This window comes from Aspergillus eucalypticola (genome assembly GCF_003184535.1).
Source record: "Aspergillus eucalypticola CBS 122712 chromosome Unknown BO83scaffold_12, whole genome shotgun sequence".
Taxonomy (NCBI): domain Eukaryota; kingdom Fungi; phylum Ascomycota; class Eurotiomycetes; order Eurotiales; family Aspergillaceae; genus Aspergillus; species Aspergillus eucalypticola.
Window position 1 is genome coordinate 568354 of NW_020290286.1, and position 26866 is coordinate 595219.

The following is a 26866-nucleotide window of genomic DNA, read 5'->3' on the forward strand; positions in this document are numbered from 1 at the left end:
TGATACGAGGGAAACATCCTACATGGCTATATATGTCTACGTAACTCTGAAAGTAGTATAGCAAGGGAATAATATCAAATTGAAACCCTCAAACGCTCAAGTCTAGTTAGGTGTGGGGGAGAGACGATGAAGGTATGAAAAGATGAAACACAGACCATCTAAAACAAAGCACCCAAATGTGTAGTAGTAGTAATGAGCAAAGATATCTCCAGGTATTTGAAAAAAAGGGAAAAATAGTAGAAAAAACGGATAACCTTCCGCGCGAATGTCATTCATCAGGATGGTTCATCTCTCCTGTAACGGTAAAGAGAAACTTTTTTCCTTCCCCTTACAAGCCTTTTTTATATTTGCATGTGTGTGTCGTCTCGAACATTCCAATCATAAACAAGAAGATTAATCACTTCTTCCTTCTTTTTCAGTGGTTTGTACTTTAGACAGCACCCTCGGAAATCATCTTCTTGCGGAGGTGGTTCTTGTACTCGCCGATAGTACCGTTCCAGCGGGTGACGGTCTTGTTCTCGCAGACCATGATGTCCTTGGCGATCTTGTCAAGGAGACGGAAGTCGTGGGACACGACGACAACACCACCGCTGAAAGCGTTGATGGCATCGGCCAAACTGTCAATGGTGGGGATATCCAGACCGTTGGTAGGCTCGTCCAGCAGGATCATGTTAGGCGACTCGATAGCCAACAGGGCGAAGACGATACGAGACTTCTGACCCTCGGACAGAGTACCCATGAGGGCAGTCTGGGACTCACCGCTGAGACCGTAACGGCCCAGCTGCTGACGCCAGTACTGGTAGTCCTGAGACTTCTCGGGGAACTTGTCACGGACAAACTCGAGGGCAGACTTGGTCAGATCCAGCTGCTCAGCAGAGTGCTGACTGTACATGCCCAGCTTCAAGTGAGTGTGACGGGAGACACGACCACCGATGGGGCTCAGCTTGCCGGTCATGATGCGCAGCAAAGTGGACTTTCCGACACCGTTGGGTCCGACAAGGGCTGTGCGGGAGTCCATGTCGACACCGAAGTCGAGGTGCTCGTACAGGGTGTCCTCCCACTTGCCAGAGTAGGAGAAAGAGACGTCATCGAAGGACAGGACGGGAGGAGGAAGCTTCTCGACATCGGCGAAGCGGAAGCTGAAGACTCTGTCGGGGATGACGGGCTGGATGAAACCATCGGCCTCCATCTTGTCCAGGATCTTCTGACGGGACTTGGCCTGTCTGACCAAGTTGGCGTAGGTACCGGCGGAAGCAATGAACTTCTTGATGTGAGCAATTTCTTCCTGCTGCTTGTTGTAGGCTTTCATCTGGTTCGTCTCCTGTTCGGCACGAGTCTTGTGGTAGGAGTCGTAGTTACCACCGTAGTAGAGGAGCTGCTTCATGCGCATGTCGATCATGTTGGTGCAAACACCGTTGAGGAAATCCATGGAGTGGGAGACGAGGATCAGGGTACGCTCCCACTTCTTGAGGTATTCTTCCAACCACACACAGGCCTCGAGATCCAAGTGAGCAGTGGGGTCGTCGAGCAGAAGCAGAGAGGGCTTGACGAAGAGGGCCTTGGCAAGGGCCACACGCATACGCCAACCACCAGACATGTCCTTGGTCTTCTTGTGGATGGTTTGCTTGTTGAAACCCAGACCGGTCAAGATCAGGGAGGCACGGGTGTGGAAGGTCGAGGGATCCATCTTGTCCATACGCTGCAGAAGAGGTTAGAACTGAGCAAAGAGGGATGAAGAGGTGGAGAGGGGAAAACTCACGTCGTACAGATCCTCGAGGATAGGAGAGTCAGGACCCTCCTTCTCAAGAATTTCTTCAGCCTGCTTCTCCATTCGTTCGAGCTGGTTCTGGGCCTCGGTGACAACCCACTCAAGGGCACCGAGCTCACTGGGAGGAGCACCCTCGTTCAGAAGGTAGATATCAATGTGCTCGGGGATGGGGTATTCGCGGGTGGCGATGGACTTGAGGATAGTAGACTTTCCGCAGCCGTTCTCACCGAGGAGACCATAACGACGACCGAAGTTCAGTTCGAGAGTCGAGTCGGTGATAAGAACCTTTCCGTGGAACACCAGGGAGGCGGAAGTGACCTTGACGTCGCGGGAGGAGGGCAGAGAAGCAAGGACACCGGTCGTGACACGATCGGAGAGACCGTGCTTGTCCATCTGAGCAGTCAACTTCTCGACCTCCTTCATCTTTTCATCGGTGGTGGCAGGCTGGTCATCGCCGCCCTCACCGTCGACGACGGGGTCGTCCTTCTTGCCCTTGGTGGGCTTCTTCTTGTCGGCGCCATCGGCGGCACGCTTTGCCAAACGAGCGGCTTTGGAGGCAGACACCATCTTGTCGAATAAGCGAGTGGTTGATGGGAGGAGAGGAGAGAGGAGAGGAGGAGGGGGGAGGTGGTGGTGGGTAGGTAAGGCGGAAAGGGAAGAGGAAGGGACGGTCAGGAAGCCTAGATAAAAGCTGTCCGATGAAGGCGAGAGAGAAAAGGGAAAAAAAGAACCTGAGCGAAAGGTGGACCAGTAATAGCGGGGAGTGGGAGGGGGCGACCGAAAGTCTTCTTGTGAGTGGGGGGTGGTTCCTTGGATAGCCCTTATCGATAGGCTGGCCAGGCAAAAAGTGAAGAAGACAAGTGATCGAATGAGATCGCTCTCACAAAATAATGAGGATCTCGAAGGGGCACAAAAGAATCAAAGATGGATTGATATATACGAGCAGATATACTACTCAGACTCAACACACAAGGGAGAATCCCGATGAAGTTGAAGGAACAGAAGAATCGACAACGAAGAATCGATGAATGGATGGTTGTTTTTTGCCTCGAAAATTCCTTCAGTGGGCGGCTGAGCCTCGCGCTGATTGGCTGCACGACGTCACTGCACGGGACGTGGCGCACGCTTGCCGCATTGGGCATCCACAGTCACGTGCTTCAGAGCCTTGCGCCCAAGGCAGGCCAAGATAATGGTCAGCAAGCAGTACTCCACCAGATAGTTCAGTTATAGAAGATGAGCAACTATGAATCATTCCAATATACGGGATTAACCAACGCAACGGAAATAGTAGTCTACAACATGACACCGTTGCGATATATATAAACTATGCCCAGCAGTAAGTCGTAAAGAAGCAAACAAAATAGCCATCGTGAATCCCCGTATTCGACTCGATTCGTAATTGGCTGGAGACTCTGTCGCGCATAGTAGTACTACTAATTGGCCATGTCCAGCCAACCTACTTTCAGCCTCATCTACAAACATCCCAAACTTAGTCTTTCATTCTCTGTTGCACGACATGAATAGCTGTTATTAATCGGTCGGAAGCCTTCTTCCGGGCTTTTTTGTTTCAGGCCAGGCAACTTCCGATCTCTCTAATATTATGTATGCCTATAATCGTTCGCTAATTCTTTTCAACACTGCCATCTCCTGCTCCGTAACCGTGATGTTATCTGGTAACATGACACTCCCCTTTTCAATAACAATATGGGTCGGAACGCCGGGAAAGGTATCGTGGGATTGAATGGATGCAACACTTCCCTCTTTGGCCTCCCGGGCGCTTTCGGTATCATCAGGCTTGGGCCGTTCTAAAGACTGCGGCGTCCACCAGTAGATAGGGAAGCGACGCTGAATGTTGTTGATCAACAAGGCCACCGCCTGCATAAGCACACAGCCCAGCAGCATAATTAGGATTAAGTACCATCCCACATCATAGGATTGCGTGACGGCAAGAAGGGCGGTGGCGCCGGCAGGGGGATGGATCGTATTTGTGATTGTCATTATGGCCGTCGTGATGGCACACGCCAGAGCGCCGCCGACTTGCGGCATAGAGTGGGCATTCTCGTTCAGCGCGAAGAGCTTGCCGATCACAACGCCGACAAAACTGGCAATAATCTGACTCAGGACGGCATTTCGGGGTTGGGCAAAGGGTGATTCGATGGCGGAGAATTCCAAGACAGCAGCAGCACCCTATGAGGTGGTTAGTCGATATTGAAAAGCAATGGTGGAGTCTGGGGTCTCAAGAGGTACGTACAAAACTGGCGACGATGATTGGGGCATGGTGAGCTTCGAATGATGGAACATGCTCAGACACCTCCGCTACTACGAGCACACCACAGAAGACCCCGATCAAAGACCAGAAGGCGATCACAAGATTCCCCAGGGGTTTTGGCGCGAGAGTCTTCCTGTACCCGAAGAACCGAGAGATCGGCCGGGGCAGATGGCGCCACGGTGGAGGCGGCAGATATGGATTGAGGAAGGCATCGATGTCCACATGTAGTCGAGAGAAGTCGATGCGCTGGAGCATAGACTCTGACTGAGATTTCTGCGCCCTCATCCTTCAGCACTGTCGGTAACCAGCCCGGACAGTCTTAAAGCACGCAACACGGCTCGCCACCCTATCGTATATAAAATCAGACACAGCCGTCAAACATGGAGAAGCAGGCCATTGAAGACGGAAAACACCACGAATGAAGAGGCAGCCAAGCACACACATTCGAGGAGAAATGACAGACGCAAATTTTGGCCTATGGCCATGCATTGACACCCATCAAGCGACCAGGCATCAGTTTGATTAAATGGAGTCCCGACGGGTCCATGTCAGGGGGGGCCGCGAGGACAAAAACCTACCTTGGACTACGTGGATTGACAGGAGTTGACAGAGAAGCTAAATATAAACCGAGGAATCCCATTGGAGGTTTGAAACAGACGAAGAGCGAGTGGACAAGGCCATTATGGGGTTCCTCTAGATTAAAATACTAGGATGGGCCCATCCGGCCAGCACTGAGGAGAGCTGGAAAAGTCGGCACGCAAAACGAGGTCTCCTACATTGTAACCATGAGGATCTCCGCGGAAGCGGGTAGTCAGAAGGCGAGAATGCAGTGCTGAGTTGGAGATGACCATTGATGCCCTGGAAAGAGAGGGACAGAGGCCCTTTTGCTGGCTGGTCCAAGGGATCTTTCTGCCACTCATGATATTCGCGTTGGGTAATGGAAACTCCGGTTTCAGTTTAGCGTCGGGGCAGCTGCCGATGAGGTCACTGGTCTGTAATATTACGCCGACTGTTACCCGAGTCGACTTGTCTTTTGCCTCAAATCACCCATGTTTCATAGGCTCGTAGTGGTATCGGGATTTCAGACAGCGTAACATACCTCATTCCCGCCCAGACTTGAGTAATCGTCGATCAATCTGGGGTCCCCAAAAACATGGCGCCGGCGAACCCTCGCGCCTTTCCTCGTGAAACCTTTCGTGAGGGGAAATGAGGGGGAATTGGAGACACTGTTGAGACCAGACTGTATAGGGATGTCTATCCTTGGAGTAGTCCCTCTGTACAATAATCGAGAACTCGCCTACAGCAGGTGGAGCACGCTACGGAGTGATATTTAGTAACACTGAGGATCACTGCGGCATCTATTCCTCCTAAGAGAATCAGTGGCTGAAGGCTTCACACTGTCACTTGTACAATACAAAATCAATTCTATCCATCATTAAATCATGACCCGTGATAGGCACACTATTTATGCGAAATTTAAACATCCAGGGTCTTTCCCTGCTTCGAGCTCTCCTGGGCCAACTCAATCAGTCGAATTACTTCACGAGCCTCGGCTCCGCTGGCTGGGAGATCGCCCTCTCCACCAAGAGCCCGCGCCAGCTTCCGGTAATATTCCGTCCAGGTCGGAGGCTCTACAGTGGGCATGACTTCCTTGACAGGCTTGTCATCCTGAATGGTCGTGAGAGTACCTAGCAGACTGTCAGCATGTTGCCTCGTATCAAAAGGTATGTTCTGTGGCTTACCGTATCTCTCAGAGGGCTCACGGCCATAACCGCTGTCACCTGGCTTCACACCAGACTTGAGCTGCTCTTCCTGGACATCAAGGTGGAACTGTGTAACGTATAGGTATCAGTATTCCGTTACCAATCGACATCTAGAGTGAAAGGCCGTTGACTCACCTTCTTGAAGCTACCCTTCTCACCCCGAACCCAGAAGCGCAGTTGCTCCTCTTCCGGGCTGACAACACCGGCCTTGGCCGTGACAAGCACACCCTTGGGGTAGTGGAGCAGAACAGTGAAAGAGTCCTCGAAACCAGAAGTGTTGACCTCGCGCTGGGAACCAATGAATCCAGTCACGCGCTCCGGCTTGCCAAGCAGGTGCACGGCCTGGTCCAAGAGGTGGGCGCCCAAGTCATAGATGGCGCTACCACCGGGGATGACCTTGTTCTTCCACTTGGAAACATCGGGGGAGGGCTCCTGGGGACGATGACGGTCGAAGTGAGTCTCGAACTCCACCACACGACCAAGAGAGCCATTCTTCACGAGCTTCGACAGGGTCACGAAATCGGCATCCCACCGGCGATCTACCAAATATTGTTATCAGACCATGTTCTTCCGAATTGGCGACTGGGTAAAGGAGACGTACTTTGGTACACGGCCAGGAGCTTGTTCTGCTTCTTGGCCAGAGCAACCAGCTCATCGGCTTCCTGAGTGGTGGGGGTGAAGGGCTTCTCGCAGACAACTGTCGCAAGAAAATGTCAGCACTCATACGGAATTAACTACTACAAGTGGCTGTCTGGAAGCTTACCGTGCTTTCCATTTTCGAGGGCCAGCTTGGCCAAGGCGTAATGCGAATCGGGAGCGGTGGTGATGACCACCACCTGCACACCCTCATCCTTGACCATCTCCTCGGTGGTCCTGTAGGACTTGATTCCGGGGTGGTCCTTCTCGGCATCGTCATCGGGCTTGGGGGTGCGCTGCACAACAGCTGTGATCTTGAATTGAGGGACTTCCTGAATGAAGGGAATGTGGAATGTCTTGGCACTGAAGCCATAACCCACAATTCCGACGTTCCAGGTCTTTGAAGCCATGATGGGTGGTGTTACTTGCAATGGGGTGGGGGTATATCTTGGAGAGGATAGCGAGGACAATGAACAATGGGACAACGGAAAACGGGGGGGAATTCTCTGCTTATATACGCTATGGATATCGTCTAAGGATTACAAATGAAGCAAACCCGCCTCTTTTTTCCCCCATAGCAACTAAGTGGCCATTTTGACTGCTGGCGCGGGGGAAGGTCCTGGCGACGGCAACCTTTGGGTCGGGCGGGGCACGCGGCAAAAGCCGATGTCTCAATGCGTCACTCTCACTTTCTCACTTTCGGAATTCATTCTGCGCTCTCTCGCCGATGCTTGATGACGATGAGGCCACTCGGTCCAGCCTTTGCAAATAGCCATGAAAAAAAAAAAAAAAATCTCTCAACTTCTATCCTTGGGACCCTTTCATTCTTGGATCCCCACACATCGGCTCACCTCGATCGCGTCCTACAGAATTTGCATGTCAGTGAAATGCCTACCACTCTCCGGACATACGGGTGAAACTCACTCGTGTGGTCTCGGGTTTGACCAATTTGCTGTCATACACCAAATTCGGGTTGCCCGTTAGCTCAAAGCTGGGAGTTGCATCCGCAGGCATGAATGACCCGACTGATCGCTGTGCCAAGTTGGTCGTGTCATATGCCTGGACCGGTCCCTTTTTGGCCGCTTCACGCTTCTGCTCCACTGTGCTGCGGACATACTCCAAATACGGCGGGTTGCCGGGGTAGAGCACGTTGTCCGCCACCACTACTGAAACCCCGGGCACGATCTTGCCGAGCTGCTCGCAGAGCTTCAGATCGGCGGTATACGCAGGCTTATAGTGATCAATGAGCATCACTTCAACCTGTTTGACATCACCACTCGAGAAAAGTTTGTCAAGGGACAAATCGCTCCGACCAACAAGAATCGTAACAAAGTCGCGCAGGCCCGCCAGCTCAAGCAGCATGTTCGCAATGGCCGCAAACTCGGGATTCAACTCTAGACTGTAATAGTGCCGTCCGCCAGCCCGACGCACGGCATCTCCGAACAGAATGGCCGAATAGCCAACATAGCCACCAAGCTCGATCATCACTTCGGGCTTCTTTTCCTCGATGATGTCGATGATGAATTTGCCCTTGGCCCGACCGATGTTCATGAAGTGGTACGTTTTACCGAACTCTTCGATCAGATCCAGGACCTTGGCAGGGTTGCCCTGGATCTCATCACGGTTTGGTTGGTCGTAGATGAAGTGAAGCAACTTCAGCTCTCGACCTTCCTCACGCTGTCAAGCAGTCATTTGTCAGAGTATAAACCCACCGTATCGGGGTTGCGGCGCAAGCTTACCGAACGTTCCACCGGAGGAGGGTTAGAAGGGGCTTCGGGGGTAGCACTATCACCCATGGTCGATAACAGGCGCTGCGTGAATTCAGAGGGAGGCTGGTAAGATCTAGGTATAGTAAATGGGGAGCGTGGACATTGAAGCCACGTTCGAGGGACAGCAGGATACTTAAGAGCGCCGAAAGACGCGCGGACTAGTTCGACTCGGCACCGACTTGGACCTTTGTAGTTGATAAGGCCGATATGTCGCCATCCGGCCGTGGGCCACACCCACGATGATCGCATCATGATTTCCATGGAATGGTAGGAACAAATAAGCGAAGCTATTCCATCCCTAGTGGCGGACGCAAGAGTGCACGACATCGCATATTCCGGGCAGTCGGAGATGGTTACCCCATCGGTCCAGGCAGGTGTGGTCCCGGTTCCCCCGTTAATTCGTCACAGGATACTTAGCCGGCATCTGATAAGGTTTCACCCCTCATCTGGCTTATCGAGGAAAGCAACTCAGCGTCGGGATGTGGCTCCTCATCTCGGTGGCCAGAAGGTCCATATGGGCGCGGGTCATGTGTGGTGTGTGGGGGGCGCAGAATAGGAACAGGGAGACAATGCAAGTACCCTTTCAACAATGCAAACGTGGAGGGCGTACCCTTGGTCGAGACTTATATGATACGACCCAGTTCCGCATAAATTCAGTCCCGTGCTCAACCTCGAAGCTTAAATCTCATTGAAAAGGAACATAATCCCATAGAGCGGCGTTATTGAGGGGTGACGGTATCAAAGCACTCGCTCTGAATGTGAAACCCGACCCGGTTCAAGAGACGCTACGATCCACGTTTACATCTCCACCGTGGTCGGATCGCATTGACCCTGCTAGCCTGCTACTAACTGTGTGATGCCGATCCAACTTTCTCCAGGCAGCTAAGCTCCACCATAGAATAGGTTCAAGGCTTGTTCATAGGGCAGTCGCCTTGCATACGAAGATGCCATGGTAAAGTGATTGGAAAGAGCTCCGTACCGGATCTATCCCTTCGTCCGCATCCGCCGCCGGCCATGCAATCTCCGACGGACGATCGGAAATGTCACTGTGCAGTTACTGCATTTGGGTAGGTTGCGAGCGGCTTTCAGCTGCTTTACTTCTCCTTTTGATGCATCTGGATACATGTTCCCTGATCCACTGAATGGGGTCCCGGAATTTGAAAGTGAGAACCAAGGAACACTTTCCCGGCAGTAGTAGTAGTAACCGAACACTAGGTAGTTAGTAGCTAGCTAGTTACCTGTAGATCTGCACTTCAGCTAGCTACTACTTATTTATACTATGTATTCTGAGTGCCTCACGAGATCTAGTGCATTTCTCAAGTGCTTACTTTCCTGTCTGCATGCATGACACATACAATGACCTCAACGAGCCAATAATGCAACTCTCACTCACAATAGCATAACATGAAACAAAACCGAAACTGAAACCCAATGAGCAGCTGCATGCACCACACAAGCACATCCCGCCCAGCATTGAATCGGGTATCCATCTACCGATTCTTATCTACCTACTGCGTACTTGAACAGTGGACACTTACATGGCAGGGCTAGCTACGCCGTAGCAAGGCAAGGAATGCCGCAACCGTAGCCAAGCAGCTACCCTACCTAACCTCGGCCGCACCCATCCAATCAATTCCTACTTGCACTGCAACCCTACAATCGCATGCAAGTCTCAGACACCAACTAGCCCAGCCCGAGGCAAAAAAAAAGTGAAATCCGCATATTGCTTTTTCTTTCCAATAGGCTCCATCCGCATCCCCCACTTTGCGATGTGGAAACCATAAGATAGACGGACAGCTGTTTAGCTGGTTAGTTAGCTAGCTAGCTGGCAGTCCCAGCCACCTCACTCAGTTACTTACTTTGACACTCGGCATCAGCAGCAACCCAACACATCTCTCTCCTAATTACTACTAGCTACTAGTCTATCTATCTTTCTACCTATCTATTCATCGCCGCCCGCCTCGCATCACAAATGCGAATCCTATGCTGACGTGGTCGCCTTGCAGCATTCCACACACACACACAGAGAGAGACGCACATTACATTTGCATTCGCGCGACACACAATACGGAGTACATAATATAGGGAGAATTTCCGCCCGTGGATACTCTGCAGAGGCCATCTTCATTTTCATTTCTCTTCTTCATTTTGGGTTTCTTTTCTGGTGCTTTCGGGGTATACTATACTATACAACAATAACCCCACTTTACCTCTAACTAATTAAAATAGTCCCCGAAACCTATCCATATACCAACTGAAGACAATAAAAAGAAAAAATTTATATAACACCAGAATGACAGTCGGCCACCCTTTTCGCCTTCGCCGCGCCCTCACAACCAAATCCCGGTCCCTGCAAACTCCCCGATGCTCTCTCCTCCAACTCCAAGTCCTAGTGCACTTGTTCCGCGTCGCTATTTCCCTCGCTCTCCTCCCGCTTGACAACACCATCCTCCTCGCTGCCTACGCCGCAGGCTACTTCCCTTTCTCCCTAACAGACAGCAACAAAACCGGTGCCCGTCGCCGCGCTGCCGCCCTTCGCGACAGCCAATTCAAGCCGCGGACTGTCCTCGTCACTGGTATCGACACTCCGTATGGTCTGGCCATCGCGCGCGGGTGGTATTACTCCGGCCATCGGGTGATTGGAGCCGAGGTGGTGGGCGGGGATGACCAGTCGGGCGTGGCGTGCGGGGAGAGTATGTCCCGAGTACTGAGCGGGTATTATCGCATTACCACTGGTGTCCCTGGCGGTACTATGAAAGGGTACGCAGCGCAAATACTAGATGTGGTGATGAAAGAGAACGTGGACGTGTGGATCCCGTGCAGCGAGGAGACAGAGGGGGAAGAAGATGCCGTCGCGAAGGGCGTGGTTGAGGCACGGACGGGGTGTAAGTGCGTCACTCTTGATCGGGGGATGGTAGATATACTCTCCCAATCCTCATCGGACCGGGAAGCCTTCCTGGCATTTCTGGTCGAGAAGGGATTACCTGTTGTGGAGAGACACGAGGTGTTGTCTCGGGATGCGGTCCATAAGATTCTCCATCGGTCGCCGACCAAAGTGTGGAATATGCGGAGGGCGGATGATCGCGAGGTGATGCTGCCGAAACGGACTCTTAGTCTGACCTATTCCGAGGTTAGTCAGATTCGCATCTCCAGGGAGAGGCCGTGGATGTTGCAGCAGCAGACGAGATTGGGAGGGTTCTATGCCGAGATGGCGGTCGTCGCTGGGAAGGTCAAGGCAACTAAGATCTACCCCGCTGAGGAGGATGGGGATGGTGGCTGGGGCCAGTCACCGATGGACCGCGGGCTCGCGACGGCGATTCAGGCGCTGATGGAGCGGTTCGCGAGCCAGATGGGTGCTCGGTTGACAGGGCATCTGCGGTTGAAGGTGATGGTGGATGAGGAGGTGAGCGACAATTGTCTGCGGTATGTGATACTGATTGATAGCTGCACGCATGGCGCGTCGGCGGTCAAGTATCTCATCCTTGAGGATGATCTAAAGTCCCTAGTGGATGGTTATTTGGAGGCATTGACGCCGCAGACAAATGGTGTCGCTGAGGGGGAGGTGAATGGCACGGCTGCGTCTGCGTCTGCGTCTGCGCCTGCTTCCTCAAAGCCCGACATCACTACGCCTCCTCCGCGCCGACGATTCAGTCTGTTTCGCTCTGCGAAGAAAGCCAACGTGAAGGTATTTGGATCCCTGGAGAAACAGGTCGATCGCGCCCTTAACGAGGGCAGTAAGCTCCTGTTCTTCTGGAAGAATCAGAAGTTCTCCCAGTTGGATCCGTTGCCTTGGTGGTGGCATGCTCATGTCTATCAGCCGTTGAGGGAGTTGGAGATGATTGTGAAACCGAAGAGGGTGAAGAGGGCGTGATTGCATGCCTTAGTGATTCGCCCTTTCATTCTCTTTCTTTCGATTATTAGTACTTTTTGTTCGTTGGTTATTTCCTTTGTTCCACCCAGCATGGACGGACGGACGAAAGGACGGGAACCACAGGACAGGACGGGACATGATGTTACGATTACTTGGATATATAAAGGAGCATTAGGTGGCGCTATGAGATATTACTTGGTTATTGCTATTTTTGAATATTATGACTCTTCCTTCCTTTCTTTGGAATATATCTAAGTAAAATCAGTTGTAAGAAGTTAGATATGAAATATAAGATCTGCAGCATAGATAGTCAATATCCCGCGTACTAGAAACAGTCTAGACTACATATAGAGCTGTTTCCATGAGAACAGTATCTTAGCGCTAGATTGAAACGGCTAGTACTGCCGCTAGAGGATGTGATTGGATGTGATACTATGTATGAATTTGGGGAACCATCCGTTATGAAAAAAGCAAATTGTATTTGCTTGTTTTGGTTGTTGTATAGAATTTTGGGTTTGTTGAGGGGCCATCGTTAGCATGTGGGGTGTGGATTATTCGAGTTAGATGGATTACTAGCATAGGCATTTCTGAGTTGAGGATACTATCCGTGGTGTGGTAGGTAAGAAATGTAGTCTAAGGGAGACTGGTAAATAGGGATAGATGGATTATTTGACGGCGATGTGCAGGTAAGTTAGGGATCCTATAGTCTTGTATAGGAAGCACGTGGAGTGGAGTGAGGGAGTGAGGGGACACGAACATCTGTCTGGTAATGAATGTACGTCATTGTACATCAGTGTAGTAGGAATGTAAGATCATGTAAGGCTGGTTAGGCTGATCTCTTTTTTATATTAATACTAATGTAGCGAGAGTGGGTATATCTTTACTATTTGCATGTGGTGGCCTTCCTTGGATAGGAGTGACGAGATATATATACTATAGTGTAATTAGGTCTTAGTGTCTATTAAGAGAATAAAGCCACCTGAAATACGTCTTCACCTACTCAGGACGCTCCACCAGAGCAGACTGTGTTATCGCCGATACTATCTGGATTATACTGTTCTCTTATAGATCTTTCGTCTGCCAATGTTTGCTCCAACAGATTTTGGCCGGACGAAACGATTTATGATATTCGCAGACACGTTTTGTAGCGTGAGTGCCATGCCAGCACACTATATCCTCTTCTATCTCCTAATACAGCTGCCTGAACTGCTCCCATGACCTCCAGGTGAGCTGGTTGACTGGCATTCGTCAGCTTTGGAAAGCTCCCCGCAGGTTTTCCGATTGGTCGATAAAAACTTTATATGGAGGGCCTTTGGAACAGGTACGGTACCAACGAGGAATGTAAGCAACCGAGCTATTTCCTCAACTCTCATTGAGATGTCGACCAGACAACGGTATTCCGTAGAAGCCGGGAGCTGTGAGCCCAACACGGTGGGTGTCAATATAGATAGTAAGTAAGTGTATGGACAAGTGTATGTCAGGTGCTGCTATTTCTGGCGGCCACTTCAGCCTAGGCTATAATTAGTCAAGCGGTAAGATCGGCATCCCAAGTTACGGTACCGTACCAAAGACTGAAGCTGAAGAGATGCTGCGCTTCAGCCACAATCATCTCATCTCATTCACATTCATCTGTCAACTTTTTTGCCCCTTTCTCTTTCATCTCTCTCAAACTCTCATCGTTCGAACAACTTGATTGATTGAAATTCATTTCGCTGCTATTGTCGTTGCGCTGCGGGTTCGCCAACGCTACCATTTGAAACCGCCCACTTTAGCGTCCGCGCGGCATTGATCGGGTTGCCCCGTTCACCTGGTCTTGGGTTTTTCGATCGCTATCGGCATAAACAATCCATTCCACCCCATCTTACGCCCCTCCACAACGCTTTTTCTTTTGAGACGTCTGCCTCGACATACAGCGCATCGAAAGTATCCTCGATTTGATTCCTCACATAAAAGTCCGATCGCTCTATCCTCTCTTTCGCTTCCGTACAAGGAAGCGCCCTTTGTCGTCAGGCACCGCTCCCCGTCTTCCGTCTTTCTCCTCTTCCTCCTCCCACAATGAGAATCGCACGACCTTCTTTCAACCCCGGGAGGACGAAAAACCTCATCCATGGGTTCCAGGGGTTCATCATCTTCCTGGCGTGGGCCTTGACCATCGCTGTTTTCACAAAGGGAGGTGGCATTGATGGGCGTTCCGCCTGGTACTTTGCTTTGGTACGTTGCGATAACTGAAATCCCCACACTTGTCGCCTGGTTGACATGTACTGATTCTCAATCATTCTAGTGCTGGTTCAGTATTCCCGGTCTGATCTACCTCGTGGCCGTGCCTATGTGGCCCCGCGCGCGACGCTTCGGTAACGTTTATGCCTTCGCAACCGTCGACTGCCTGTACGCCATTCTGTGGTTTTCTGCCTGGGTTTGTGTGGCTAGCTATGTGGCGGAGGGTAAGAGCAAGGGAAGTTCGGACTCTAGTTCCGATTCTAGCTCCAGCTCCAGCAGCAGTAGCTCGAGTTCGTCGAGCAGAAGAGACACCAGCAGCAGCAGCAGCAGCAAAAGCGGATGCGATAACTGGGCCTACGGAAGTGCAAGTAAATGCAAGGTCAGCACAGCTACTGTTATTCTGGGCGTTGTTGTCTTGTGAGTATACCCATGGCATCCCCATTATCTGTGCTAATAACATAAAAGCCTGCTTTTCTGCGTCACTGCCTTCATGTCCTTCCGCAATGTCTCGCATTTCCGCCGCACCGGAACCTTGCCCGACGCTGTCTCCGATCCCACCTTTGCCGCGCAGACAAAAGCCGCCTTTTCCTCGAACCCTGCCCATGATTTCGAGGAGGAAGAAGACGACTTCCGCTCCCGTGCTGGTATCGGCTCCTCTGTCCGTGGCGACCGGGACGAGGACTACGCTCTGCTGCAGCAGAGCGAGGTGGACGAGTTTGGAAACTCGCATGCAGCACGCTCGGCGCTGTCCGGCACATACGACCCGACGGTCTCTGGTGGAAGCGTGCTCCACGACTATAACACCAGCTATGGCGGTGCGCACGGCCAACATTACGGAGGAGCGTCCGAATTCGGATCTAGTGTTAGCGGCTATGGGCGCTGAGCGTGGCTAGCGGCGGTTTTCTGCGTTTATCTTCTCGAAATGACCATGGAGCGGTGTTTGTGGGCGCACTCGTGCTGTATTATCTTTTTGATTGACTTTTTGCGTGAAGTTTCAACTGCCCATTTCTGTCTGCTGTTTCCACTGGTGATGACTGTATGCTGTGATTGGACGGGACAAGTCCCTTACGTGTTCGCATCGGACCTTATGTCTGCATGGTTATTGATGATCTGGATGACACTGTTGGACTATGACATAGATAGCATTAAGTGTAAATGTATATGGCTACGCTGATTCTCTGACAATTGCCTAAGCAGGGTTTAAAATCCATGCAGACTTGCTTTTTCCACCTCTACTGCTGGATGATTGATTAGTAGTCGAATCTTGACATTTTCTATACTTTGATGTCTATACCTGCAACTATCATTCACTACTCTGCCTGGACAGAGAACTAATCTCCGCACATGACACCCTTCTTTGTCCACAAGTACTCCACTCACAACATCCCCAAATCAATCATCAAATTCTACAAGCCACGAAACCATCCGTTTAATCGAAAAACTAACCTCCCATAGATCCACATCTCCTACAATGGACTGCATTTGACTTGCTTGCTTTGTGTTTACCTTGATTGGCTGGTGTTTGGTTGCTGTGGATTCCCAACCGACGCTTTTCCTAGAAGGGCAGATACAAGTGCCTACATAGATAGAAGTCTACTGTGTAGGGACATCCGTGTGCTTGAAGCGACGGTTTATAGCCATTCTAACATTTTGGATTGATATACTGGTGCGCAGTATGGAACTATTGCCAGTACTATAGTAGAGGGTATACATTAGAACTCCGAACGAATGCATCAATTACCGAGTATAGCGCGGAAAGATTGTCCCATGGAAGGTGAAATAATCTCATAGATGCTCCACTAAAATTAAGCCCGTGCAACTAATGAAGCAGTTAGAAGAGACAATTACATATCTCATCAAAGTCAAGAATGCGATAACGATGCAATCTGCAAAATAATTACCCGGTGACTGACCGCCACAAACCATTATGCCGGCAATTCTGCCACCGCCCGAGACTTATCGCAGGACTGGACAACTTGCGTCCAGCTTGCTTCTTCCTACAGTGCTGTCATCTCCCATACGCCTGTTCTTCAATCAATCAATCCAACAGGTCGTTCCCGCGTGTCCCCTAATAATACCCCTATATCTGAACGTGAGTCAATGAACCCTCCCAATATAATCGAAACCACTAACAACCGCCGCACAGACCATATTCTGGGTCACACCGAAATCTGAAACTACACACGATATCTATCTAGATAGGTAGTATCTAGCTAAACAAGTTCTTCACACAACTACGAAAAATATACCCACCACCACCACACACAAGTCGATAAGAAAGGTACAAAATGGCCTCCGTCGACCTCTTCACCGAATACCCCCTCCACCTGGACCCAACCAGCAAATCCATCTCCCTCAACACCACCAACACCACCACGCTCCCCACTTCCACCGCCACAATAACCACCGAACTCACACACCTCAACGCCCTGCACCGCTCGCTCATCTCCCTCGACCCGCCTAACATCCCCCCTCCTCCGCTCCCCATCAACCCCAAGCGCAGCGCCCAAATCACCAAGCTCCGCGACAGCGCCAACACGGCATACCGCAAGTCGAACCACGCCGAGGCGGTCCGTCTCTACACATACGCCATTGACATGGCGCTGGGCCGCCCCGGCTGGGAACCTGTCACGCTGGCGAGGGACGAGTTGGCGGGATTGTATGCGAATCGGGCGCAGGCGTGGATGAGCCAGCGCGCGTGGCCGGAGGGGTTGGTCGATGCGAGATGTAGTGTTGAGAGTAAGCCTGTGGCGAATGTGAAGGCTTGGTGGAGGGGTGGGAGGTGTTTGGTGGAGATGGGGAGATGGGAGGAGGCCAAGGGGATGGTTGAGAAGGGGTTGGAGATCGAGGGGAGGGTTAGTGAGGGTGGGAAGGAGCTTTTGGGGTTGTTGAGTGAGGTGGAGGAGGGGTTGAAGAGGAGTGCTAGTGCTTGAGTCGAAGCTGTAGGACGATGTGTTGGACGAGTGGGATGAGTAGATGGATGGATGTGGATATATGATAAGAGGAAGATGTTAAATCGAGCTGGGATTCGATCATCGGAGTACATTATTACTTCTTTCATATTTTTATGGCTTAATGGCGTTATGGTTGTATGAATATCATCATGCATTGATTGCGTTCCTTCCCTCTTCCCATCCTTACACCTAGAATCTAATACCCTAGTAAATCCAATGTAGCAGATAGTTGAACACAGTATGAAAACTATCCCAAAACAGCCCAGCAGTATGCATACAAACATTGAAGTGAGGCTGAAACCCAAACTAAGTAAGCATCCAAAAATAATATATATATATATATATAGTATAAATTATATCATGAAACAGCGACGATCAACCAGAAGCAAAAATTACAAACAAAACATGTACAAAAAATAAAGAGAAAAGGAATGAGAATGAAAAAAGCATCTCCGATGCGGGGAATCGAACCCCGAGCTGCTGTGTGAGAGACAGCGATGTTAGCCATTACACCACATCGGACGTTGTTGGAGATTTGTGGTTCTGAGCAAATTATATTTGACTGAAGGGGGTTTGTGGTGTGGTTCGAGTGGGGTCGGTTACGGTGTGAATGGTGGGTGGTGGGGCACAGGGTAGGGCGGGAGGTGAGTGAGGTCATTCATGTTATGGTTCAGTTGTCTTCTGTTTCTTATTGTCTGTTGAATTTGTGAAGGATATTTTTCTGTTATCTATTGGGTATAGCTTTCTATTGTATGTGTTTTATTGGACGGGATGGCTGTTTGGTACTTGGTAGTATGGGAGTATGGTCTTAATTGATGTCAACTACGATAAATATCAGATGGTAATCGCTTCAGTCTTTGTAAGTACGTGAGGAACTGAATACTAGTACCATCAGTAATGTTAAAAACAACTGATAGTAACTGTTTTGAAACAGAAACATCAAATTTCCTCCACCATCAGTTGCTGCTTCTCGAGCTGTTGCAATAGGAAATGTGTAGGGGGCAAAGACATCCACACACCCCATTTAAAACAGAAACTCCCTTCTGCAAAGTAGGGTAGTGACACTCCCCAGTAGACCAATCCTAGATTTGGGCTTCCACACTGTCCAAGCCATCTCTGAATCCAGTTCTCTTTCATGATGGGCCATTATGGACCTCAAATCAAGATAGTCTAGACACCCGGACAATCCCAGAGCCTCTGCGCATGTCTCCATGACCTGAAGGTCATCAGCGCCAGCGAGTGACGTGGGAGGATGAAATATGGCATTGACGCTGATTGATGAAGCATTATCACAGACCCAAGTCCGTTGGTTTCATTCCGTCCTTGATTTTTCAGGACTGAGCATGATGAGTATTAATTCGAGCATCAAGATCGTTAACAGCATCCGCTATCAACCATCAACCATTCATCTTCATATGAAGGAGTAAAAGACCGTTTCCTGAGTCTGTCCTGTATTGATAGACAGCTAACATGATGCCCAGCATGAGGCACCGCAGAAGGATCTCCGCCAGCCGGTGACAGCAACCAGTTGGCAGCGAAGCACTTTTCCGTTATACTTTCCATTCATCCTGGGATGATCCGGGTCTGTTATTCCCGACTTCTTCACTCAGGTTTGGCACTGATATTCCACAGCATCTAGCCTACTTTCTTTGGTATCTAGACGCTGCAGGCCTGTAGAGTCGGTCGAATGAGTTCGTCAGACTTAGCACCGGGCTTCGCATTCCCGTTCCAGATTTTGGGTCAATTAGTAGACGTGAAAGCCGCCTAACGCTCACATATTGGCGCTATTTGACGAGTATATCTAAAATGGTGAGGGGAAGGACGAAAACATTCCCAAGTTCCTGACAATAGATCTCTCAGAATACCCAGCCCGTCTGGGGGAGATTTTCGCACGGCCACAGCGTAGCTCGCAGGCTGAGTACTCAGCGTAGGATTGTCTCTTCCATCGTATGATACTGCGACGTTTTCATCTTGACTCGTGATGTAGCAAGTGTTAGAGTTCAACGTAACTACTGGGTGCGTAGAAGTCAGATCTTCGAGCTCACTGACAGTTCCAATCAGGTCGAGATTGCGCTGGGTTTGACCAATCTTCGATTTGGCGCTTATAAGTCCACATGTCTTAAATCATATGCCCTTCCAGAGTTTTGGACACTGTTTTGTAGATGAGATCAGAGAGCAAGGCGTGACGATTGAGTGCTTGTGTATCGTAGCAGTCAGACATACTAGCTGTGCCAGGGCTGGGCTCCATAGAACCGGCGTATCCGGATGGCGAGAGACAACGGAAGCACACTCAGGTATACTGGCTAAATTGTCACCTATATCATTGGCTTTGTTACTTTCTACAGGTGTTAGCTATACTCATCTAGTGGACAGAACAAGCAAAGAAGAAGACGTACCAGATAGAGAACCACAGCCGAAGAGGGAAACTCTGAGAGGACGACCAGCTTCTGCAGTGCGTTGGTACCTTCCTCAGTCCTGAGTCCCCTAATAAGCTTTACAAGATATTGCCAGCATGTCGAACCTTCCAGCAACATATCAATATTCTTAGCCCACTGGCTCTCCTCTGGACGAGGGATGATATATTCATTATCATACATGGCACAGTTGTCATGATATTCTCAAGGGCAATATGTTTCTGCTTTGTATATCGGATGAGACCAGGAAATGCGGCACAGACACGAACTGCACCAGTCATGCTCGCGAGTTTAAGCTTTAATTAGACTTTATTCGTGCCTTCCGATTCATATTCCTTGTACTGCCGCAGGCGTGTATTCCGGAGCTCTGCCAGTAACTGGCAATCTGGCTCTGCGAACAGGCTCTCGACTCTACACATTATCTTCAGGGGGAGTTCCAGGCATGGTTGCCCGAACCACTCCGTATCCGCAGTGCGTTTGATGAAATTGATTGCTTGGAAGAAGTCACAGAGCTTACACAGAGTCGCATCAAGAATATTTACCTGATCTCTGTTAGACGCTGTTCTAAACTGCCTCCCGAGCTCCGCAAGGTACTCATGATTTAGGTATGCTGTGTCCGGGTTGCCAGTCCACTCCGGCGTCTTTGTGAGCTTCATGAACGCTTGAATATTGCAAGGGGAGGAGGGGCAGGGGGTAGCAGACAGGAACCAATATGCGGGTCGCCAGCTTTCCTTCAACCTCTTGAGGACACGGATGATGGGACTCCTTTTACCAAAGGAAAGGTGGCACTCGTCGCGGAATGTCCGCGCGACGGGGATCCTATGGATAACGGTTGTCTGTGTCTATCCTTCCGGCCCCGGTTCATCTGCTGGTGTATAAGCTTTCCATACAGACTCATTTGGTCGATAGTAGGTACTGTTAAAAGCACCTACTGCTCGTTCTCAGGATTCGCATGATGGAAATAGTTTACACTGGAGTGCATGGATGTTCTGATCGAGGGATGCGGGACTAGCATCTTATATATCTCCAGTCGCTGCTTCCAAGTCGCCTTGTATATGAGCATAATTTGTGTACTGTAGTCATGGCCGAACAAGGAAAGTTCAATCCCACGAATCTGAAGCACGATGACGAACTGAATGGTAGAAAGTCTAGTGGCAAGCCCAAAGAAATAAAATGACACATGTATTGTCGAACAGTGATGCGTCTGTCCACCAACATGAGCAAGATCGGTACTGCATGCCGATAATTGCTTCCTGCCGCGGTAGTATAGAAGGCGTTGAACCTGTCTCGCAGTTTGCTTTCCAGCTCTCGAATGATGTTTTCTTAGAGAGCTCGAGTCTAGCTTTGCGATCGGCGTAAGCAGTTCTCGATTGTATGGTGGCTTCAGCGATGGTTTGGCCATCCCCGGTTGCGAACTTCCAAAAGTAATTGTCCATTTTAGGTTGTAGAAAGAAGGACTGATCAGGTCGCCGAACTGCCTTCCCATCCGGTACTGGAAAATCGACATTCCCCTGAATGTGCCGTTATTCTGCAGACGCCGGAACAAGGACGAGATGGAGACTGCGTGAAGAAAATTGTTTACGGCGTGGAAACAACCACCGGACCCAGCTCGCGGGATCTCGCCGCCGATCTCACAGACCCTCTGGTCGTCTATGTCCATGCGTTCGCCCATGTCGCGACGGAGACAGATAAGCGGCATGATCGCCTTAAGGACATAGTGCCCCGCGCGTGCCTCCAAGTGTCCCTTTCTGATCAACTTCACGAACCGGTTCGGCGATAGTAGGAACAGAGGTGTAGGTTCGACTATGTATAGGCCTGGTTCAATTGCCGGCATTAGTTCGCGGCTTGCTTGAACCTTTTGAGACTTATCAGTACTGGAACATCTCGAGTGGGATCCGCTGAAAATGCGATGGTATCTCCATATAGAGAATACATGATGGCGTCTGCAAGTCGGGCTTCTCAGTGTGTGTTGATGCATACCTCCTCGCCTGGGAAATGCGCCACCCAGTCAGTTCCTCTTCTTCAATGATAACTTGATTGCGAAGAATGGGCAGCATGCCCAGCATTCTAAGTGAAGAAAACTCCAACCGAACGATCGAGTTTTATTTGAGTTGACAGTCCCACTCATGAGAACATTATGCCAGTAACCTCCACGCAACGATGATGGAAGGTCTTAGCCATCACTTTCTGCACCATAGTCTTTGCCTTAAGAACTTGTCATGTATGCTGGGTTTGATTGTCAGTTTCAATTGTTGCTGGATATAGTGGAATATGTTTCGCGAGTAGGATTTCTCGAGTTCATGAAGCCTGAACAGCCCCATCACAGATGAGCACTTTTAGCTTTACCCATGTCCCCAATGGAACAGCTTTGGGCTCAAGAATAGTATGCTATCTGTGATTATAATTCCCATTTCCAGCGGCCGACGATGACTGTCCTATCAGGGAACATATGAGAACTAAGCCTGGCCTACTCCTGGTCACTGAATGCTTCTGTTTTGTTGCAGTATTGACAGGCCATGATGGTCCGTGCAGATTTTGGTTTGAAGAAAGCAGCAATTCTATATAATCTTCGAAGACCCGTCTATCATTGAAAAGAACAGTGGTGACGGTATGAGACATGCCATTTGCGTTGATGTTCCTGTAAATGTGGGTCTTGATCGTATTAGTGTTTTGGGTATATGGAGCTGCTCCTCGTATTCTTTGGGGCAGAAGGCGACATGTACATAAGGAAAAACACGAAGAATGGAGAGTAGATGTCGAGATCGGGTTCGATGCCGGCAACAGAAGTTTAGTACCGATGCATCGAAGAAACGCTAATGCGTTGAACCTTCGAGATCGGGGCGATAGATCTCGAAATTGTGGTATTCCGGAAACAGTACTCGCCAATGAACAGCATCCGGCTGGATGACTCTGACCGAAAATGTAGTGACAATGCTCGAACCCCTCAGATCGCTCTCATTTACCGAGAAAGTAATGCTGCTAGTGTGCCTAGATAAGTAGCATGAGGACGTGTTCCACCCAATTGATAAGGAAGAAGAGCGCTCTAAGGCAGTGACTCATGCCGGAAGAGTCACTGGATGATGGCAATTGCGAGGCATGACGCAGGCAAATGAAAGGGATGAGTAGAAGAGACTTTGAGAGCAGAGAAAACGAGCAAAAATGGATGGTTAATGTGAAGATAACAGGCTGCACGAAGAGAGAGCAATAGCGGCTTCATCAAGTACAGCCCAGCGAAACAAGTCTGCTGAACGACTATACTCCGGGGTAAGAGAAACGCCCCGTGATATCTGACAATGTTATTTGGAATTTCGTATTTGGGATGCTGTGAACATGATCGCTCCATGGGTTCTTGACACCTAGGTCAGTTCCAGTGTGTCGGGATGCGGTAGTAAGGCCACACGACACTAGTAGCGGGCTTGAAGCAGGAGATACTTTGTATCCATAGCACAACAAGTTGCTGACTAGCTCGATACATAGATCGGCTCTGCTGCGATTGTTTCCAAGGTGTAGGTAGGTGAGCCTTTAGCCCATTGCCCCATAATTTGTGGCATGACAATGAGGAATGCGTGGTTACCCCATGCCCCATCTTTTTCAGCCGACTAGCGATAGGTCTGTTCTAAAATGCAGTGTTAACCAATAAAGCAACATGGGGTTTTATCAATATCTTTTCATATAAATTCACTCTCCATCAACCACACCATAAAATGATGTTATGGTTGCAAGGTAGATGACGTCGTTGGTCCGTTATTCGTAGCTAAGCTGGTGCTTCGATCAGTCTGAGTCAATTCCTTAGACCCGGTGCCCTTCAGGCAGATACCAAGGTACAGCCGGACGAGTGAGTCGTGGCCATAGAATGGACGAACTGACTCACGTCTGGGCGATACGCATTGCTCAAGCAGCTCATCTTGACAATGTTCAAAGCTCAGTACCAGTCGTCTTGTTGGGTATGCAGAAGCCAGCATACAAGCCAAAATTGTCCAGAGAGTTTCTTGTTGCTTCATGGCCTTGAAGGTGGACTATGTCGGAATCTATAAGCTGGATAAAAAGTCTGTTATTGTGTCCACCTTACCATGCTCATCGACAGCCTCAAGGTAGTTGCAATGAGGCGATGAAGATTCCGGTAGAAGCTCTGCATGAATTCACTGATCATTTCTCTCTACCGCTGCACGAAGAAGAGAGACTTGGTATCTGGAGCCAACAACCGTCAGCAAAAAAAGAAAAAGCGCACCCATGCGACATTAGAGTCATCGGAATTAGAAACCAGTACTCCATATTGAGACGACCCTTCTACGACGGATGAGGCTTGGGCATTCATCTCTGCACGCCACAGAGCAGCTCTAAGCTCAGAATGTAAGAAGCATTAGTAGTATAACCTCGGAGAAAGAGCATCATCGTCATAATCGAAGTATAGTAGGCGTCTAAGAGAAACGACGGACAGGGTTTCTGGTAGAAAAGAACCCAAAAGTTGCGTGCGTTCTTCCCTGACTTTTTGCCCTTGAGAGTCGTCTTTCTAGCACCACCAATAGTAAGCCAGAACAACTGCTAATGCAATTCGCTACCTTGTTCGTGGCTTTCTCAAATCAGTTGCGCATTCAAAGCACAAGCCATGAAGTATAGAGTCATGAGGAGATCTTCCCGGAGAGAAGAAGCATTCGAAGAAGTTGATTCAGCGATGATATGAAGCTGCCGAACGAGTTATTTTAGTGACAATTCCGAATGTTCCTGGACGACGAGAGAAGAGTCTGGTCGGTGTCGAAGTCCACTGCTTCAGAGAAAGTCTCTAATTAAACCATTCAGACGAGGATATCGTGCCTCGGCGCTTCTTTCGAGAAAGCACAAAATGAGTGTAATGTGCAGTGTATATCCAGAACAACAAGGCTATGAGTATATCCTCATCATTTTGATAAGAATCCGGTTCTTGAACAGCGTAGTATATAAAATCCCTGGGATTACGCGAGCGCCGGCGGGTCGGACAACCACCACTTAGGTGTTCGTTATTTTGATCTTTTCGACTTGTGTGGTCATGGCTGCCCTCCAGTACGGAGCGAGCGGCGACGAGACAGCCTCTTTGTAGGTGTTCGGCACGATCACTTCGTTTTGTTTGAGCGTAGGCAAAGGAGACAGGTCGAATCCCTGCTCCAGAGCGGCCACTTGCTCGTTCCCTAGCCACGAAGGACTCTTCCCTTTTGTAGTGCGTTGTAATCGCCTCGGAGCGGTGGCGGCGGTGTTCGTGGCAGGTAGTTCTTTATAGACGAGACGTAGAATGACCGGATGAAACAGTAAGGCATTCTCGATATAGGCTCTTTTGTGTAGAGTATTGATTGCGTCCATTCGATATGGGCGTCACATCACGTTCAAAGTTGGTGAGCAACTAGTGTTTATGAATCAGCCATTGTGATCTTCTCGTTAACTAGATCATGAGATTCGAGGTTCTTAGTATACCATAAGCGCGATGACATCGTACGAGCTGGAACTTTCGGTCGTATGCAATGCCCTGTATTCTCTCTCCTTTAGGCCAATCAATAAGAGCATAATTGAGATGAACCACCGGATGACTGAGAAAGACCTCATAAGCCTTGACTCATTGTAGTGCTGCAGCTAACACTCCATGAGGTCAAACATTGGCTGACGTTCATACCGTTATTCAAGCGTAGTACGCAGAGCAAATGACAATGCCACCGTCGAAAGCGTCATATATGTCGGGTGCTTTGCCCCCTAGTTCAGCTTTGGAATTGTGATGGCCGATCAAGACTGTATCGAACATCCCGATCCTTTGCGCAAGAGACCTTGTCCATCCTATGTCATCAACCTCAGGTCTGATCTCGGGGACCTTAGCGATTTGGAGGTCATCGTTCTATAGTGATAACTCCATGAACTTTGCCCGAGGAACTGGTAACCTCTCATGGCGCAATTTGAAAAGATCCTTCTTCTTAAAGCTGCTTGGAATATTGTGCGAAGACCGAACGTGTGCAATTGCATAACGTGCAGCTGGACGGGAACGAGCGAGTAGAATGTCCTGGGATTCCCCAGGAAGGAAACGTCCAACCAGGACAAAGACGCTCAAGCGCTGCTCACCTGTTTGCCCCGTGAGGATGATGTGAACCACCCCAGTCACGTTGACCACTTGAAGAATGTGTACTTTTCTCAACATGATCACTTGGCGGCATTGAAGCCTGGGCATCCTCATATAACATCCTCATGGACGCATGGTATACTGGGTCAATCGCAGTTGAGATTAACAAAGTATAAGACCGAAGTCATTGTCTCAGCACGCTTCTTCGGAAACATTTGTTCGACGGGTTTCAGGATCAATGTCTGAAATCGGGCAACACAAAGCACTCTGAACCGCTGGATCTTCCCATGACCAGCCTTTTGTTATCGCAGTTATGGCTCCATCATTTCTTGCTCAATTTGTAGTATAAGCAATAATAATGTGGGGATATGAATGTATTCGAACGGGTTCCCGGGAAATATGATATAGTACAATCGCCAACACACCATCCATGGTCGTTAGCGACTACCACACACCCTGAACAAAAGCAGGTGTCGTGAAGACCCGCTGACGCAAGACTTGTCATTGCGAGTGAATTGAAAAGCATCAATCCACCCAGGAAAATCCGTTGTTCAATGATGGACTAAGTGTTTGCTCAGCGATTAGCAATGATGTCGGGTTTAACATCGGCAAGCCCTGATCTCATGAGACTCCTATGAAGCATGATAACTGGTAAGAAGAAAGCCAAAAGTCACAAAGCACACCCAATCTGGAAGTTCGCTGCCATTTGAGAGCTGTGTCCACCAATAGCAGCTTTCCTAGGCTGCATAGGTCGACAAGGACAAGTATCATTTGAAGTATCTCCACTAACTCATGACCTAGTTGGCCTATGACTGCCAGTAGCCGGCCACCATACTTCTGGAGTAATGGTGGAAGTTGTGGATATGGTAATGTCTCTTACTAGCATAGGCAGATTGATGAAGTAGGTTGTGATTGTCAGTGGACCGATGCAACGTCATCATCTTCAAAGGCCCATGGAGAAAATCACAGTCTCGTCAATTTTAATCGCCTATGCCTGTCGAAACTTTCCTCCGCAAGACCGGAAGTATTCTAGCCATTCTTGTCTGGAGTGAGTCACGAGGAAATAAGATCCATCCATCTCCATCTGTTTCCTGTATGACCGGTTGCATCTGGCCAGCTTCGCTTTCATCTG

The 26866-nt window shown here is 49.6% G+C and overlaps 10 protein-coding genes and 1 non-coding gene across 11 annotated transcripts; 3 read left to right on the plus strand and 8 right to left on the minus strand.

The window, feature by feature from the left end:
* Positions 1-57: 57 nt before the first annotated feature.
* Positions 58-2769, minus strand: BO83DRAFT_360990 (ATP-binding cassette family ATPase ARB1). The gene is made up of 2 exons (XM_025529436.1): positions 1760-2769; positions 58-1699 (listed from the first exon to the last, which is right to left on the minus strand). The coding sequence occupies exons 1-2, from the start codon at positions 2333-2335 to the stop codon at positions 431-433; spliced, it is 1845 nt and encodes a 614-aa protein (XP_025388238.1). The 5' UTR covers positions 2336-2769; the 3' UTR covers positions 58-430.
* A 607-nt stretch (positions 2770-3376) lies between these two features.
* BO83DRAFT_427086 (HPP family protein) lies at positions 3377-4322 on the minus strand (the record flags this gene model as incomplete). The annotated part of the gene is made up of 2 exons (XM_025535322.1): positions 3377-3955; positions 4020-4322. The coding sequence occupies 2 exons, from the start codon at positions 4320-4322 to the stop codon at positions 3377-3379; spliced, it is 882 nt and encodes a 293-aa protein (XP_025388239.1).
* Positions 4323-5513: 1191 nt separating this feature from the next.
* On the minus strand, positions 5514-7181 carry BO83DRAFT_445318 (putative NAD binding Rossmann fold oxidoreductase; the record flags this gene model as incomplete). The annotated part of the gene is made up of 5 exons (XM_025536541.1): positions 6564-7181; positions 6402-6497; positions 5936-6339; positions 5780-5867; positions 5514-5725 (listed from the first exon to the last, which is right to left on the minus strand). The coding sequence occupies exons 1-5, from the start codon at positions 6844-6846 to the stop codon at positions 5514-5516; spliced, it is 1083 nt and encodes a 360-aa protein (XP_025388240.1). The 5' UTR covers positions 6847-7181.
* On the minus strand, positions 7144-8232 carry BO83DRAFT_408262 (O-methyltransferase; the record flags this gene model as incomplete). Its single annotated transcript, XM_025534024.1, has 3 exons — positions 7144-7299; positions 7361-8113; positions 8176-8232. The coding sequence occupies 3 exons, from the start codon at positions 8230-8232 to the stop codon at positions 7258-7260; spliced, it is 852 nt and encodes a 283-aa protein (XP_025388241.1). The 3' UTR covers positions 7144-7257.
* A 1769-nt stretch (positions 8233-10001) lies between these two features.
* On the plus strand, positions 10002-12307 carry BO83DRAFT_378494 (uncharacterized protein). Its single transcript, XM_025531268.1, has one exon. It carries the CDS (start codon positions 10499-10501, stop codon positions 12074-12076), a length of 1578 nt encoding a protein of 525 aa, XP_025388242.1. The 5' UTR covers positions 10002-10498; the 3' UTR covers positions 12077-12307.
* Positions 12308-13707: 1400 nt separating this feature from the next.
* Positions 13708-15176, plus strand: BO83DRAFT_361003 (uncharacterized protein; the record flags this gene model as incomplete). The annotated part of the gene is made up of 3 exons (XM_025529437.1): positions 13708-14287; positions 14358-14710; positions 14759-15176. Exons 1-3 carry the CDS (start codon positions 14132-14134, stop codon positions 15174-15176), a joined length of 927 nt encoding a protein of 308 aa, XP_025388243.1. The 5' UTR covers positions 13708-14131.
* A 1127-nt stretch (positions 15177-16303) lies between these two features.
* On the plus strand, positions 16304-17410 carry BO83DRAFT_437448 (uncharacterized protein). Its single transcript, XM_025536011.1, has 2 exons — positions 16304-16385; positions 16440-17410. Exon 2 carries the CDS (start codon positions 16582-16584, stop codon positions 17224-17226), a length of 645 nt encoding a protein of 214 aa, XP_025388244.1. The 5' UTR covers positions 16304-16385; positions 16440-16581; the 3' UTR covers positions 17227-17410.
* Positions 17411-17697: 287 nt separating this feature from the next.
* Positions 17698-17769, minus strand: BO83DRAFT_t156. The gene has a single exon. It is a non-coding gene; the product is annotated as a tRNA-Glu (tRNA).
* A 1242-nt stretch (positions 17770-19011) lies between these two features.
* Positions 19012-19844, minus strand: BO83DRAFT_388802 (uncharacterized protein; the record flags this gene model as incomplete). The annotated part of the gene is made up of 3 exons (XM_025532770.1): positions 19012-19335; positions 19471-19599; positions 19644-19844. 3 exons carry the CDS (start codon positions 19842-19844, stop codon positions 19012-19014), a joined length of 654 nt encoding a protein of 217 aa, XP_025388245.1.
* A 144-nt stretch (positions 19845-19988) lies between these two features.
* Positions 19989-21727, minus strand: BO83DRAFT_388803 (uncharacterized protein; the record flags this gene model as incomplete). The annotated part of the gene is made up of 4 exons (XM_025532771.1): positions 19989-20072; positions 20204-20480; positions 20594-21559; positions 21642-21727. The coding sequence occupies 4 exons, from the start codon at positions 21725-21727 to the stop codon at positions 19989-19991; spliced, it is 1413 nt and encodes a 470-aa protein (XP_025388246.1).
* Positions 21728-24644: 2917 nt separating this feature from the next.
* On the minus strand, positions 24645-24992 carry BO83DRAFT_388804 (uncharacterized protein; the record flags this gene model as incomplete). Its single annotated transcript, XM_025532772.1, has 1 exon — positions 24645-24992. The coding sequence occupies one exon, from the start codon at positions 24990-24992 to the stop codon at positions 24645-24647; it is 348 nt and encodes a 115-aa protein (XP_025388247.1).
* Between the last annotated feature and the right edge of the window lie 1874 nt (positions 24993-26866).